A 16,720-nucleotide genomic window follows, 5' to 3' on the forward strand; every position below is an offset into this window, starting at 1 on the left:
CATCTAAAAGCTGCTTGAGGTCTCCCCTTCAGGAGCCTTCTCTTCTCCAGGCTGACCCAGCCCAGCTCTCTCAGCCTGGCTCCAGAGCAGAGCTGCTCCAGCCCTCGCAGCATCTCCATGGCCTCCTCTGGCCTCACTCCAACAGCTCCACGTCCCTCTTGTGCTGTTGCCCCAGAGCTGGATGCAGGATGCAGGGGGGTCTCTCCAGAATGGAGCAGAGAGGGAGAAAACCATCTTGGTTTTGGAATGTGTTACCCCTGCAGGGGTTGAGTCCCAAATGTAGAAGCTGGTCGAGAGTTAGAATAAAGGGAAGACGCGATTGTTAACAGTGAGGCTGCTGGGTGTGTGGGCAGGATGTGTTACAGCAGTGGCTGTAAAGCTGGCTGACCTGAGCAGCTCCATCTATGACTTGTGCAGTCATTTGCTGGCTGTAACGTTCAGGGATGTGTCAGAATACCACAGGGATCAGTAAGGAAGCAGTTCCAATTATAATTAACCTATCCCCAACACTGCTTGAAGAGTGAAGGGGAACTTGGCTGGTACCTGCTCTGTAGATGCTGCAGCTGTAATCTCATTTGGAAGCCCCCGAAAGAGCATTTGATCAAAGCCAACCATGATCCCTCTCCTCCTGAGCAGCCTGGTATTACATGACTCCAAGACGTGCATGGAAGGGTGGCTACTCTGTAATTGCCTGGCTGTGCCCCTATAAATACACAGTAATAGCATGTTCTTCCCATGCGATGATGATTGTGTCGGAAGGTACCATATCATTCAGGGAGTGCTTACCATGTCACTTGCCGTTTTTAGCTCCCATAACACGCTGTCAAGGAGGAGATCTGTCAGGCAGCTACCCTGTAATTTGCATGTGCTTTCATACTCAGGAGCTAGGATGTAATTGCTAAGTTGCTCCTGATGTGCTCATTTCAGGAACACTGTCAAGGGCAGGAGGCTTCGGGCTGACCCTGGAAATTGGGTTGTGTGGCTTTCTCCTCCATCCAGCACACCCTCACAGGAGGGAGCAATGTGAAGTGCAGCTTGTGTTGGGTTTCTAACAGATGCCGTGCATGGGGTGGATTTTCCTTGGATGTGGCTGCAGCAGAGGTGATCAGGTGGCTACAGTTTGGAGTTGAAATGTAGGTGGTTGGGGCTTGACAGCAAAGAGTGGATAGCTGGTGATGGGCTTGGAGGCTGTGTGCCCCTTGCAGAGTGTGAAGCTAGCTTCACTGGAGCATCTTAACATGATTTACAGAGGTAGGTGTGTGTTGTTCTCATTTTGCATCTTTGAAGAAGGGGAACAGATTGATTTAGCCAAGGTGACATCTAAGTTGATGGCAGTTGGATGTATCCCAGGTTCTACTTACTTTTAACTACTCTGCCGTGGCTGTTATGCCTCATTTTGCCTATTCTCTTAAAAAAATGCTATTTCAGTTAGAAAAGACTATTAAAGAGAATAGTCATATAAAATCCATATATATTGGGAAAGGCTGCTTCAGTACCCAGTGGTAAATATCCTTGCACAAGATGTAAGGACTGCAGGGAAAATTACATTCCACAGCCCAAGTCTTACACGTCCGGTTGTTAAAAGAGCTTGTTGGTCACAGGTGTGGTGTACCATAGAATCCCATGGAATCTGCCTCAGATCTCATCTCAGTCTCCCCTCTGGCAGGTTAAAGCCATTCCCCCTTGTCCTGTCACCATATGTCTGCATCAAAAGTCCTTTTCCAGGTTTCTTGTAGGCCACCGTTAGGTATCGGAACACTGTTGTAAGGGGCCTTCTCTTCTCCAGGCTGAGCAAGCCTGAGGGTTACAAAGTGTGTATGACTACAAGGGGTAGTCACTGAGCATCTCTTGTTTGCAGTTAGATCAGAGCATCCATCCCGGTGTTCCTCTTGCCTGTGGCTCTTGGGGTCCCTGTAGGCAACAGAGCTGCTCTGACATCCATCCTCAGAGGGAGGCTCTGCCCCACTGCAGTGAAGCCCCAGGACCTTTAATACCAGGCTTCAGTTCTACTTAATTTGATTTTGTCCAAAAGGCATTTTCCTATTCAAAGAATGAGTGAAGACTGTAAAAACCATGGCAAAGCTTCAGTGATTCTTTCCAAGGGAAAAAAAAAAAAGGAAAAGAAACAAGGAAACATGAAAATAAACTGCTATTTTAAGGCCATCTTTTAGATGAAGATAATCTTTGGAAGTAGGATCCTGAGGTGCGATTGTCAGCTGGATGTCCAGGGTATCCCAGCATGAAATTCAGATGGCTTTCTGGCAGCCTTTGCCTCGAAGTAGAAGATGCAGAGTAAGTCTGGCAACCTTCAGGCTGAGCCCTTGTAAACAACAGATGTTCATAACTGGAATCTTTTGGAAGAGGAGGGCAGGGAGCAGCATCCATGTCCATGCCTGTAATCCTCAGAATTCGCAGGGAAGGCTGAGCTGTGTCAGGAGCACTTTGAGGGGGAATCAGACGTGGATGTGAATGAGCAGAGAAATCCAGCGGAGTTTTCTTAAAGCTGCAGTGGTTTCTTGCAGGAGAGATGACGCCGTGCAGGAGGTATCAAAGCATTCGTGTCACGTGGACTTCAGTTGTGGTGTTATCATTCGAATGGATAATTAGTGTCCTAGGCAGTTTCGACCTGTGGTTCCTTCTGATGGAGCTGAGCCCTGAACATTTCCTGTCCCCCCAAGTCTTTTGAGTAACAACATTTGGAAGGTTTTTAGAAGCATGAAGCATTCTATCCGTGCTCATTGCAGGCGGATGGACTTGCCTGATCCTTGAAGGTCCCTTCCAACCTGAGCTAGGACAGAGGGAAAGCAAGCAAGTGCTTTTGTCCTTCTTCCCAGTCTTACATGGATCATAGAATCATGGAATGGTTTTTAAAGCTTCTCCAGCTCCAACCCCTGCCACGGGCAGGGACACCTTCCACTGGAGCAGCTTGCTCCAAGCCCCTGTGTCCAACCTGGCCTTGAGCACTGCCAGGGATGGGGCAGCCACAGCTTCTCTGGGCACCCTGTGCCAGCGCCTCAGCACCCTCACAGTGATGAATTTCTTCTGGATGGAGTTCTTCCAGGATCTGGGAACGTGTGTTGCACACCTCTAGGAAACATCCTGAATATCTGGGGAGACAGAGGGAGGTGGAACGGGAAACTTCAGTTTCTGTGTGTACCACCAGAGACTTGCTTCAAACCCCTCGGTTCAGAGGAAGAACGGTCAGAGGAGTTTTCTGTTCACGCAGGTGATGTGATGTGCCTCTGTCCTTTAAATGTTTCTTTCTATTTAGTAGCATTTTCGTTCCCATCTGACCCATTCCTTTGTCTCGTGCTCCTTATGGAAACCCAGTGTTCCTGGGGTTTGGGTGTGGTGTTTTGGTTTTAGTCTCTTGTGGGGAAGGGAGTTGTCTTTTAAGGTCTGTTGCTCTGAACAGGGTTACCTTGCAGCACCCAGCCAAGTGTCACCGGCCTTCATCGCTGTCTCCTACTTGCCTTAAAGCAGATGAATCCTGGATTGTCTCTTCCTTGTATGAATGAGTAATTTAATTAAGACATTTCAGATACTTGGGACTCAATCTTCCCTTCTGATCTCTTGAACCTTTGAAGTGGAAGTTGCACAGGGCCCCATCAAGATAACACCCAAGAAACCACAGAGCTTCATACTTTGTGGTTCCTTCAGAATCTGTGCACAGCTTCCTCTTCCTGCTCCCAAACACCCCCGACTGCTGTGAGCTCACCTAAATAAACTCTCCAGATTTTGCTATCATCACACGATCTTGAAACCAGTGTAAATAGTGCTGGAAATAGACGTGGATCTTGGCATCTTCCTCCTCCTCCGCTCCTTGCGGGGCAAGTTGGAGTCAAACAGTTGTGAATGAGAAATCATCAGCACTTTGGGCAAGTTCATAGCCAGGTCTTGAAACTTTGGGTTGATCTCATCCGTTTTGCTGCTGAAGGGCGAATACAGACTCGGATCAGTCTGTGGAACCAGTGGAAGCCAAGCTCAATGCCAGTGATACCCATCGGTCCCTATTGCGTGTTGTTCTTCCCTTTCCCATCCCTCCTCCGTGGTGACATGAAACTGGAAGCAGAGTGGATTTGCCAGCTCCTTTGAGGATTGAAATGGTTAATGAGAATGGCAAATTGCTTCCCTGCCATCTGCTTATGGTGACGATAGAAAAGGGTCTGTTGTAAACAGTTGTATAACTTCTGCTCGGTGTTGTGAAAACCGTGCCCGTGTTCCAGCCCTGAAAGCGCTGGGTGTTTAGGGGTGCCTCAGCAGTTAATGTGTGCAGTTTGAAAGGCTTCTTGGAAGGTCTGTAGCAAGTAACTGCCTCTTCCCTTTTCTGTTTCGTTTCTGTCTCAAGACCTGCCTTGATCTGCTTCTTGCCAGTGCTGGCAAGCCTGTCACTAGTAAGTACGGAGAGGTTTTGTCTTGCTTCCTATAAAACCCTTGCTGTGACAGCATTGAACCTGGACAAAGGCAAGGGGGACCATTGTAAGGAGGCACTGGAGGGGTTAATGAAACCAAGAGACACCAAGAACTCAAAGGAGTTTAAAGGAAAAGCTGTGGTTGCCGAGGTTGAGCTCCGGCTGCGGCGCTCGCAGCACTGATCCGAAGGTGACAGTCCCGGTGGCGGATGGGAAGCGTGTGGGGATGTGATGATTTTTTCCTGCAGGATGGGCTTTCATGTGTAACCACACGGAGTGTGTCAACAGCCCATCTGGCGCCATTAGACACCAGCAGTTTTACTCACCATGCTTTTCATGGGCTCTTGGTATTCCTGCTATGTGGTGCCTTAGAATAGATTCGGGGGTTGTGGTAGGGCAGCCTGGACAGCTGGGAATTGCCCAGTTAACTATTGCATCTCTCCCAGTTGCCTTTGGAAAAGCAAGGCACTCGTACCGTGCCGCTCTCTGGTCCCTTGGCTACTGCCATGATGCTCGGTCCATGATGCTCACAACTCATCCAAGCTGCTCATGATGGGGTTGGGCAGATACCTCGGTAGGAACATCTGTGAGGAGCCAAGTGCTCTTTGTGGAATAGAGAGCAAAGATTCATAATGAGACGGAGGATCACAGAATACCAGAGTGGGTTGGGTTGAAGGGACCTTAAAGTTCCTCCAGCTCCAACCCCTGCCACAGGCAGGGACCCCTTCCACTGGAGCAGCTTGCTCCAAGCCCCTGTGTCCAACCTGGCCTTGAGCACTGCCAGGGATGGGGCAGCCACAGCTTCTCTGGGCACCCTGTGCCAGACCTCAGCACCCTCACAGGGAAGAGCTTCTGCCTAAGAGCTCATCTCAGCCTCCTCTCTGGCAGGTTAAAGCCATTCCCCTTGCCCTGTCCCTACAGACCCTTGTCCAAAGCCCCTCTCCAGGTTTCCTGCAGCCCCTTTAGGCACTGGAGCTGCTTTGAGGTCTCCCCTGAAGGAGCCTTCTCTTCTCCAGGCTGAACAAGTGATGGGAGATATGAAGGATCAAACCAGCTGTGGTTTTGGGTTGGCAGCTCAAGCAGAAGAGTGGTCCAAAGGCTGAGAAGACAAGTCAGCAGCCTGCACACAGCTGGGCTGCTTCTGGCTGCTTGGAGATCTGTGGCTGCACCAGCCTTAAGGAAAGAGTGGAGCAGCAGAGTGATGAAGCTGTAACAGGCTGTTGAGGGTTTTGAGGCAGGGTTTTGAACAGCTACAACACACTCAGCTGGTGGAGTCTGAGCTTTTTGTTCCTAAGTTTAATTCCCCCCCTTTTCCTGGTAGTTGATTAATTCTCACTTGCTGCAGCTCTTCCAGCTTTAGAGAGCAAATACAAAGTCAGTGTGTAAAGTCCTTTTGTATCATTGATGTAAAGGAGCAGACCAGCCTGCTTTTAACTTTGAATACTGTCCTTCGTCAACTTCTCTTTATAATCGCCCACAATTCTTCCTTTGTTTGCTTCCTGTCTTCCACCTGAGTTTGTTGGTGGAGGTGGTGGTTGTGCAGATGGTGTGTACCCCTCTGACCCAGCGCTGCTCCTTGGAGAAGCTCTTTCTGGAGATGCCTTTCCTCCTCCTGCCCTCTCTTCAGTGGAGGAAAGCTGGATTCTTGTCTCTCTAAATTAGAAAAACCCTTCCTGTGTATATTGCCTTCTTTCGTGGTGGCAGCTTTATATCTCCATCAGATAGTGTGTGCCCTTGGAGGCTGCTGCAGCCTGCTCAGCGCCCATAGATTTACACTGGGTCTCGCAGTTAGTGTTTGGCTCCCTGGCATAGTAACAAAACACACGGTGTGCTGCAAATGCTTACTGCAGATGGGGGGGGGGGGTGGTGACTGGTTGATTTATAGAGCTGAACATCTGGCAGTTTCAACCTTGTGCAGTTCTGCATTTTGATCATTCCATCTGGTTTTGCGCGTCAGCAGTATCTGCAATACAGGACGTACAGTAGGGAGACAAATATTGTCTCCAAATAAAATCTCTGCATCCCATTCTTTATTTTCTATTATCCTTTCACTCAAAACACCAGGAGACCCAAAAGCCCGGAATCCTTTTTGCACACACACACACACACACACACACACACACACCCCCCCACTATATACACACACACTCCAACCCTGGAAGCAGATTTGGACATCACAAGCTGCAGTTATTTCCTTGAGCTTTTCGTATTCTTTTGAGAAACAAAGCATCGTGATCAGCTGGTCTGAAACTATTCTTATCTAAAATTACCTGTATTGCACTGCAAATCCAATCACTGATGTCATGGCAAGGGTAATGAAACTCTGCCACAGGTTAATTTGCCCAGTGTCAGACATCTCTTGCAGCAGATTCTGTCCTTTTCAGTGCAGAATATTCCTCTCTTTCAATGGAAATGAAACCACGTTTCTTTTAAGAGGGAAGAAATGGGCTGCAGTTGCTTGCAGTAATCAAGAGCAGCGTTGGCTTTCCTCCAGGTCTGCCTTACTTTTCTAAATAACTATTACTGTACTGTAAACAAATGATAAACAGATCTAAGGAGAAGTAAACACTGAGTTCAGACTACACCTCGACGTGCCAGCTCCAACCAGGGCCATGCAGCATCCCCGCGAGCCTCCTCGCTTTCATCTAGTGCCTTAAGAAATGGTGCTTTAAGTGACTTACTCCCTTTAGTAGATGAAACGTTGATCTAAATAAACTGAGGTTCCTCTCATCTCCCTTTTGTTTTTTTGCCCTTTGCATTGCTTATTTGCAGGGTGCAGAATGAATCAGCTGTGCTAAGGTGGAGGAAGTTCAAAGATGAGAAAATCAAGCTGGTTTTATGAGTGTTGCCTTTTCTTTTGCTCAGGACAGATATATATGCTCACATGTACATAAACCACAACATTCTGTTTCCTATGCAGATGCTATTTAGCATCTGAAATCTTATTATTGTAGTGAAGTCCCAACTGCCTGAGACAGCGCAGGGAAACCTGGTGTCAGATACTGGAGCTATCGCTGTCCCTCAGGCTCTGTAATTTATGCACAGAATCTTGGATTTAAAAGCAGAAATCAAAGCCTACATTTGGCATCCTGGAGCTTACATTTGCCTTTGTTTGTTGGGGGACAAAAGCCTGTGGCCGTGTGAATGTAGTTGTGTGATTTAGGGTGTGTTTTCTGGGTGTGCAATAGCCATTTTATAGCCATCCTCTGCTCTCCTCAGCAGTCCATGCATCCTGTAGCTGAATTTCTAGCATTTCTAGGTACAGACCATCTTGAGCAGAATGGGTTTGTGCACTTCAGTCCTACCCAATTCTTGTTTCTGTTTTGTGTCCTTTCTAGGAAGGATCAGAATGTGCTGTCCCCAGTGAACTGCTGGAATCTCCTGCTCAACCAGGTGAAGCGGGAGAGCAGGGACCACACCACGCTCAGTGACATCTATCTCAACAACATCATCCCACGCTTCGTGCAGGTCAGCGAGGACTCGGGGCGCCTCTTCAAGAAGGTAACTCAGTGCTGCACCACTTCCTTTGTCCCTTCTGAGATACCATTTTAGCTATTAACTGGTGGATCGAGTCACTGGTGGCTGTGCTGACACATGGGCTTTCTTCCTCTTCATGGGTGACTGTGCTGGACTTCAATTTCTTCAGTCATTTTCGTCTTGCAGTGGTTTAGGATGGTCCCACAAGTGGTCAGTTTTGATTTGTTGGTCTCGATTCAGGCTGATTTTTCCTCTTAATCTCCTCATCAGAGGTTGTATGTGGTTTGAAACTTCTATTAAATATGCAGAAACCCTCCAGGTCTTCAACTCTGAATATAGTCAGGACCAGCTCTCTCAAACTAAACTTGTATTTCCCATGGAGGAGAAACTACTGCTAAAAGAAAAACTGGGGAGAATTCTTACCATGCTACATAAGAAATGGATGTATTGTCCTCTCTGGAAAAGGAGAACATGCAGCTGATGTCTCTTTGGTGAGCCTCCCCTTGATTCCTACCTGGAAAATACTATGGGACAGCGTGGGAGAGGATTCTTCTATTAAGACTCTGTTGTTCCAGTAGAAGAAACATGATAGGGCAGCTCTGGAGCTCCTCTTGAATGGTAATGCCTGGTCTCTCCAGTCAATGGCTCTAACATCTTCAAGGTGACACATTAAAAACATTGCAGGTCTGACTTTGAAAGCCATTTCTCTTTGCTCACCCCTTGCAATGTGTCATGACACGGAGAGTTCTTTCTACTATTGCAAGGCCTAGAGAAGAGATTGCAGGAGGACTTGAGCTTTCTGGGAGTACTTTAGTGGAGACTTTTCCTAAATCACATAAAGACTGTGAGAGAAGTGGGGGAGGAACAGTGTTCATCAGAAGATCTTGGTGTACTTTCACGTGTGTCTTCTTGCCTCCACTGGTGTCAGTTAAGTTAAAACGGTGTCAGTAGATTACAATCTGTTTAGGTGCAGTCAGCAGTAACGTTGGCTTTTCACTCTGGTCTTGACAGTCTTCTAAATGTCTCGAGGAAAGAGCATTCCGGTTTTCCTTAGTGTCTCTCTATTGCTCTAACTGATGAGGCCAGTATGTGTAAAGCAGTCTGTTTAGACTGCTAGCAAACGGTGCTCGATATGGTGTGTGATGTTTCATGTGAAGATGCACTTGAGGGAGCAGTGTGCTGTGCGTTACCTGGAGAGCAGGATGTGTTTGCTCTTTTACAGCAGGTATTTGTGTGTGTTGGCAGCTGATTTCCATAGGGGAATGCGAACAAGTGGACAGTTGTGTTGTTTGTCCTCTGTGTATTTCTGGAGTTTTTAAGGGATAGGAACAGAATGTGTGACAATCTGGTTTGCTTTTATTTCTTCTTTTGAGTCACTCCCCAGGCAGAGGAGGAACCTTCTCCCTCTCAAGTAGCATCATGCTAAGGCCTTTTTGACCTTTTAAAACTTTCTGGTAATTACATTATGGTTGATTAGATACTTACATGGGATTACTGAATGGCAGCTACTCTTCAATTCCCCTAATCCTTCCAAAGGAGGAGTAATCTCCCCACTGAATTTCAACAAAGGCTGTGCTTGAGGAAGGTGGCTGAGAAAATGCCATGGCAAAGCACTACAAGGAAATGGATAGGATCCCAATTTGGCTGGAAAAGAGCAGCTTAATTTTCAGCCCCTTCTATAAAAGCCTTATATAAACCATGGCAATGGGTTTGTCCTGCTTGGGTTGATTGGGGTAGAGGAATAAAACCAAACCACTGACCACCAAAACCCAATACCCCTCTGGTTGCTTTCTCGCAGCTCTAACACAAACAGAAGGCATTTGTCTCGAAATCCCAGCTATTTGTCTCTGACAAGCGTGGCTTTTCCTGTTTGCCAGTGGCAACTGTAGCTGTTGGAATTGGGCTGCCAATCTTGCTGCTGGTTTGGGAGCTCTCTGGCCTTGGCTCATCCTACCCAGGGGACCTGTATTAAAAACAAGGGCGCTTTGCTATTTGAAGGCCTGAGGAACATCACATCTTTACAGTTCTGCTTGGAAAAGACCTTCTAAGAAAAGCTCTATGTGTCTGGCTGCTTGCAGGTGCTCTAGTGACTTCCATTTAGGAGCTGCTCACTGGCTTGTAAATAATGCTGTGAAATGGAGAGGATACAGAGCTCCCCATTTACTGAGAGCAGTTGAAATCAAATCCTGAGGCATGAGATCCTTTTCTTGGGCCATTTATAATTCAGGGCTTTGTGTCCTGCTGGGATGGAGCAGGTGAGCTAAGAGGAACAACCAGGCTAAAAAAAAGATGTACTTAAGATCCCTTTTGTTGCTAAACTCTGTATCTGGCACTGTGTGAAGTGGTGAGCCGCTTCAAACGAGAGCGATCTGAGTACAGCGTGCAGCCGTAATCCAGCCTGAGGGCTGTGAGGGGCCTGGGTGAGCGTGATAAGGTCTGAGCTGGGAAGGAAGCACATCCCTGAGGGTGGCACTGATGTGAAGGGAAGCGGGTGGGAGCTACTGTGGTGTGGCTGGAGCAGCATGAGCCCAAACCAGGTCTCGCTGTGCAGAGGAGCACTGGAACTGGTGGGGGCAAATGTGGGTTTGTCTCTTCCAGTGGCTCCGGTGGACAGGCTGAGACCGATTCTTGTGTTCACTCTTGGACCCCTGGCCCAGTTCTACAAAGGGCACAGCAGTGCTGATGGTTGAGCTTGGACGGGTCTGTCCTGAAATCGGTGACCTCCTGGATTCCAGCAGCGTTGCACATGGCTTTTCCAAGGGTTTACCTTCACAGTGCCATGGGAAGCCTCCTTGGTCCATGGCTCTGCTTGTGCAGTTCTTCTGTCCCTGTCTCATGATGAAAAGATCCCTCTCCAGGGCTGTGTTACGATGTGGAGGGTCTCAATTGCCTGAGTGCTAGAGGGAAGCTTGCCAGCCACTTCAAAGGTAGCTCTGCTGATAAGAGAAGCTGTGTTTGCTGCCAAAGCTAGCCCTGAAGTGGTGCTGGACGTACAGCGTGTGTCAGCCCTGGTTCTTCCTGCCTCTGGGATCTGTTTACTTCCTCACGTAGCTCTCCCTGTAAAACCTTTCAGTATCAGAGCACTGGGCTGTTTGCACCAGATGTGGGGTTAGAACTTACTGAGGCTTGCAGCCGAAGGTGGAGGTATTTGAGCACCCTTCTCTTTCCACAGCCTTTGTCTTGGGTTCTCCTAAGAGATCACTTTCACATCTCAGTAGATGATGTTGTCAGTCAGGGCTGGAAACTATAGCAGATAGATCCTGTTGGCATCAGTGGGGATCTGGCATCGGCCTCAGGAATGGTGTCACCTCAATTGTGCGCTACTGCAAAACAAAGGGAAGATAAATGGTGACATAAATAACCTCTCGAGCAAATAAAACTGAGCGGAATTGTTCTAATACCAGACTGGTACACCTGAGGAAGGAGGTCATATTTCCTTATTTGCGCAGGAGTTAGCCCTGGGTTTCGTGCAGGGCTGGTTTCAAGCCTGTGTGCCACCCGGTGTTGCTATTCTGGTCACCTCTCCCTTTCCTGTATGACTGTCCGGCTTTGATGTCGGTGCCTTTCCTACTGCTGTGGAGAGCAATCCTCTGATTGCTTCCTGTTTATCCTCTTCAGCGTGGCCCTGAGTTCAAAATAGTCTTCCATTTAGGTTGATTCTGGGTTTGATGTTCCCTTTCCTCCTTTTTCACTCTGTCCCCCCATCACCCCATCCTTTTAATGTGGCCCTTGATTTCTTTGCATGAGGGGTGATGGGGGATCATGAGGGGAGAGCAGGGGCAGCGATGGGCTTTGAGGGGTGGCCACGGGGGGAGGTCAGCTTGCCCTCAGTGACATGGTTTAGTGATGGGCTTGGCGGTCCTGGGGTGATGGTTGGGCCCAGTGAAAGGCAGATTTATTCTGCAGATGCACAAGTTCCTGTCTCTTAACCTAGAGCCACACTGGAGATGCTCAGAGCGGTAACTCCATCCTGCTTTAAGTCTCATTGAGGTGGACGTGTACTCCTGGTATAGACAGGGGACAGGGAGGGGTGGTTGCTTGCTTTGAGAGGGTGGATCTTGCTTTGAGAGCACAGCATTCCTTTACATGGTTGTATCAAGTGCAGTCGTGATATGTATGGGGAGAAAACCATGTAAAACATGAAGAAAACAAAGCTGAGGGTTTAAACTTCGCTTCCTGTTTAATACCTTTGATCACAGGGAAAAACCAGTTTATCTGTTAGTACACTGTGCTTGATGTGAAGTGGAAAATCCACAACGAGTTGCTTAAAAGCCTTGTGGTAATCAAGGAAGAAGAATTATTAATTCTCTAAAGGGGTCTGTGCTTAAGCTGACCTACTTTACAGCTGCAGTGTGTCTCATGGCTGCCTTGGTACCAGTGTATGAAAGGTCTTAAAATACACCACACAGGGAAAACCCATGCACAGGAAGGAAGTGCCCTGGCCAAAATTCTGGGCACTTCTCCATACCAGTGTAAGCATGTAAACTGACAAATACCATCAGTAAAAGTGAGGTGCAGACATGGTAAGTATGTGCTGTAGCTCTGCTCTCACGTGTGCATCCTTACCCACTGCACTCCTCTGCCTTAGGTGCCTCAGGGAATAGCACTGTTGAGTTCTTCCTCTTTTCCCCAAAGGAAAGGCTACAGAAGCCTGTTGGGAAGTGCTGCTTTCTGATTTCTCACTGGGGAAATGAAGCCTCCCAGTTTTCCTACCTGCTTATTTTTAGAACAAGTGGAGTGGAGGAAGGGAGAGGGAGTGAATTCACCAGTGTGGTGCTGTGATTGGAGTGATGGTTTCTGTTACCCTGGTAGCACTTCGTACCTGGTCAGATGCAGTGGTGGGATCAGAGCCTGGTGACCAGGGCGATGTACTGAATGCCAGAGGCTACAGCTGGAGTAATTCTACTGCATGTTACAGGCTAAAAATGTCACTTCTGCGTGTAGATTGGGCATGGAATACACTGCCTTTGGCCCTGGAGCAGCACTGAGGAGAAGGACTTAAAGATCCCTCCCAACCTAAGCCATAAATTGCTTGGTTTGTTGGGATGGAGTCCCTGAAGGCCAAGTTTCAGTAGACTCAGCACAAAATAAGAGATATAGGAGATAGGGGTTGTTTGGAAGAGACTCTTTAAGCCTGGAGTATGGGAGGCAGTGGTGTGACATGGTTTCATGTAGGAATGGTCTTTCAGAGTAGAGTGTTTGCTGTCATAAGGAAAATCCCTTATTACTGACATAGTGGTGAAAGAAATCACTAGTGGAGAAAACTAGATAATACAACTGTAAGTTAAATATGGGTGACTGAACCATAATGCACCATTACACTGGGAACTGATGAGCTGTCACCCAAACCGTGCAAGGATATTGTACGACATGACACAGGATTTGTTTTCCTAGCTTTGCTTTAAATCCTGGAGAGTCTGAAGCTTTAGAAGAGGTCTTCCCAGAATTCCTGTTCTGCAGGGCCGTGTGATGATGGCCAAGCACCTTATCCATAAAGTTCTTGCAAGGCTTCTCTTTAACAAGCTTCTTAAGTAGATGTTAACTAATGCATAATATTTAGTTTTAGATTAGCTATTAGGTAGACTGAGATGAGCTCTTAGGCAGAAGCTCTTCCCTATGAGGGTGCTGAGGTGCTGGCATAGGGTGCCCAGAGAAGCTGTGGCTGCCCCATCCCTGGATGAGCTTCAAGCTCCCTTCCACCTAACCCAGGCTGGGATTCTATGAATAAATACCCGAATTATTCCTTTTTAAATGATGGAGAGAAATGGTTGTGTTAGAGAGCAGTTTCCAGGCTCAGCAGATTTGGGTTCCAGTTCCAGCCCTGGTGCGGGCTGACATAATTTTAGGCAATGTATCAGATAAAATCTCTTATCTCCGTGCATTTCATTCCCTCTCTGATGGTTTCTGAGTGCTTCCCTGCTGTTGTGGAGCTTACACAGAAAGCATCTCCTGAACTTCACGGCGTGTTTGGTGAAGCTGAACCAGATTTGGATCTGGAGATCCGGCGCATGAAACGCTGACAACATTCCTCAGCTCTCCTATTTATTATCCCCCCTAAATATTTTGAAGCTGAAGTCGTTAATGTGTGCTGGAATGTGGAACAGCCAAGCGAGTGCTGCAGTGGATCCCAAAACCATCTTGATTGAATTAGCCGGGAGGTGGAGGGGAGGAGGCTGGAACAAAGAGGCCGTTGAGGAGCTGGCACCGAGCGCTGGGAATCTGTGCTCCAGCCAGGGGTGGCAGCAACTTCCAGCTCTGCACATGGTGCATGTACCCCCTGTTGTAACAAAGGAGTATGTGTGCATGTGTGAGCGTGTATGTTGATGCATGTGTGTGCTTAGGGCGGCTTCTTTCACTTTACTGTTTCGGGCTGGAGAAGAGGCAGCTTGTGAGTACAACACTGAGGCTGCAGGTTGTCCTGCTTTCCCCTTCCCCAGCCTCAGGCGTGGGGGGGCTCCCATGCTGTGCCATCATCTGAGTGCCCTAATGATGCGCATCAAAGTAGATAATCTCCCAGATCAGGAGGACAAGTGTTTAGCCATGATGGGGTGAGGAGATGACACGGTTTGTGGGGACGATCCCTCCCCACAGTTCATTATTGGAGTCAAGGAGATAAGATTTGGTTGCACAAGCCCTTCCTCAGGGTTTTAGGGGATGTACAGACAAGCTCCAGTTGCAGGTACAGCCAGGAATAGAGAAGGATAAAATTTACCAGGTTTCTTTTTTTGCTTTTATTTATTGCTTTTTCCTGGAAGGCTGTTTACAAAATGCATCATTCTAAACCCCGTCTGCTTTTGAACAACATAATAAAGAGATTGATGTTGAAATAGCAGCTGGTACCTGGAGACGTTTGCAAGCGCAGAGATGATGCGGTTGATTATCCTTGGCATGCATTTCAGTTGTAATTCCATGCCACTTTCTGGCGTGAGCCTGAAATCTCTCCTGCCTGTGTGATGCTGGTTTTAACCTGGATGCGCTTGAAGCTCTATGGGACCTCAGGCAAGTTCTCTGTGTGTCAGGTCCACCGCCCTCTACAGCACTTGAGCAACAGCAACCGTGCTAATGTCTAAGGCGTTTTCCTTTGCCTTTCCCAAGTGAACCCTTCTGCTTCCTCCAGTGCCTTTTCATTTATCAGGGCCACCAAGCTAATTTTCTCCCTAAACCTGTTCTTGGTGGTGGAATCAGTAGAGGGAGCAGCAGTAAACGAGCAGTGATCATTGCACAGCTCCTGTTTTCATGGCACCTGTGATCTATCTTACCTTCATCTTAATGGGAGTTCTTTTCCAGTCCAGCAATCTGGCAGTTCCTTTCTTGAGAGCTCATTTGGAAGCACAAAGACTTGGGTGTTTTGACAGTTCAGCTCTTAAGCTGCTGCTTTTCTTCTTCAACCTGAACATGCATTAAAATATTCATTTTCATCTTTCGCATAATTGATGCTTCAGCAGTTTTACAGTGAATGAGCAATTTTATGCAGGAAATAAGCAAATGAGCTGAAAAGAGCTGGGTGAAGGGCAGGCGATTGGTCCAGTCTTGAACCAGCACAGCTGAAAAGCTCCTTCTGTGCGAGTTCAGTGCTGAGGGCATTTCAGGCAGAGCCAGTCACTTCCATTAATCATCTCCAGTGTTGAGGGAAAAGGCAGTCATAAAAATCTTTGCCACCCATGTCAGTGCAGTGATGAGCAGCAGCTTCAGCTTGCTTCTTTCAGAGGTGGAAAACTGTGAATCTTGTTTCTGGCAGTGGGTTGGAACTGGAGGAGCTTTCAAGTCCCTTCCAACCCAAAGCATTCTAGGACTCCATGGAACACTGCATCTTCAGCGAGCCATTTCTACTCCAGTATCTGAAGGTATTCAAGAGCGACTGCTCTGGTGAATCCAGGAAATCAATGTAGTATGTGCACACAAGTGAGAGCTGCAGACCTTGCAGCAAGGCTTCCCACATGGGTCTGTCTCCATAAGGCTTTGCCAGGCCCCATCTGAGCACCCTCATATCCTCAGGGATCAGTACGATGAGGTGGCACCGGCAACTCGTGTGTATGCGTGTGGTTGAGGGACAAGGAGTAAGGGTGAAGAGGGGTGGGCAGGCGGTGGCACAGGGCTGGCAGTGAGGTCAGGGTCAAAGGGAGGAGCAGCAGGGCTGCCTACAGAGACGGGAGCGTGAAGGATGTGATGGATGGCTCTCATGCACTTGAAGTATTGCCTGGTTCATGGCACGATGGAGGAGCATTCCTGTTGGCTTCCTTATCCTGCCTTTCTTTAGCTTCCATACCGACCTGTCCCACATTCATCGTTCTGCTCGATCCTGCTAAATCCGTGTGTTTCCAGGCTTACACTGTTGAAAATCCCACGTTCTCTGGAAATTTCCCTGTCTCCAGACCGTCAGGCTTCTCTGCCTGTGCATATGTAACATTTCACTGTGTTAATCCTGTTTGTACAGTTTGACCAGCAGTGGCTCTGGGCTGAGCAGTTATTGGATTTGCTGGCATAAATAGCAGTGCTTAATCGAGCCTACAGTATTTCTAGCTGGGGAGCATGCTCACTTCCTCTGCCTTTTCACTGTCTTCCCCAATTAACTTTCATTTCTGTGTTTTGTTGCAGAGCAAGGAAGTGGGATTGCAGCTCCAGGAGGACTTGATGAAAGTCTTGAATGAACTCTACACGGTAAATCAGACTGATTCTCTTGGCATCTTTTCAGGCAGAAGGAAGAAGTGTTTGACTTCTCCCAGCCTGCCGTTAAAGCAGGGACTAAGCACCAAGGCTGATAAATGTCTGCAGGCTGTGCAGCTCAGGGCGGCTGGTGCTCACCAGTCTATAGAGCACCATAAATCTCACTT

General features: G+C 47.9%; 1 protein-coding gene across 4 annotated transcripts in view; it reads left to right on the plus strand.

Moving 5' to 3' along the window:
- Window positions 1-16,720, plus strand: part of SRGAP2 (SLIT-ROBO Rho GTPase activating protein 2) — an 86,767-nt gene that overhangs the window by 31,806 nt on the left and 38,241 nt on the right. For all 4 annotated transcript variants that reach the window (XM_057400680.1, XM_057400682.1, XM_057400683.1 and 1 more), the window contains 2 exons: window positions 7,751-7,913; window positions 16,485-16,547. In XM_057400680.1, coding sequence (XP_057256663.1) covers window positions 7,751-7,913; window positions 16,485-16,547 — 226 coding nt within the window. The remainder of the gene's footprint in view (window positions 1-7,750; window positions 7,914-16,484; window positions 16,548-16,720) is intronic.

This window comes from Pezoporus wallicus, unplaced genomic scaffold, assembly GCF_028554395.1.
Source record: "Pezoporus wallicus isolate ANWC-B61680 ecotype Strahan unplaced genomic scaffold, APGP_CSIRO_Pwel_v1 scaffold_7736, whole genome shotgun sequence".
NCBI lineage: Eukaryota > Metazoa > Chordata > Aves > Psittaciformes > Psittacidae > Pezoporus > Pezoporus wallicus.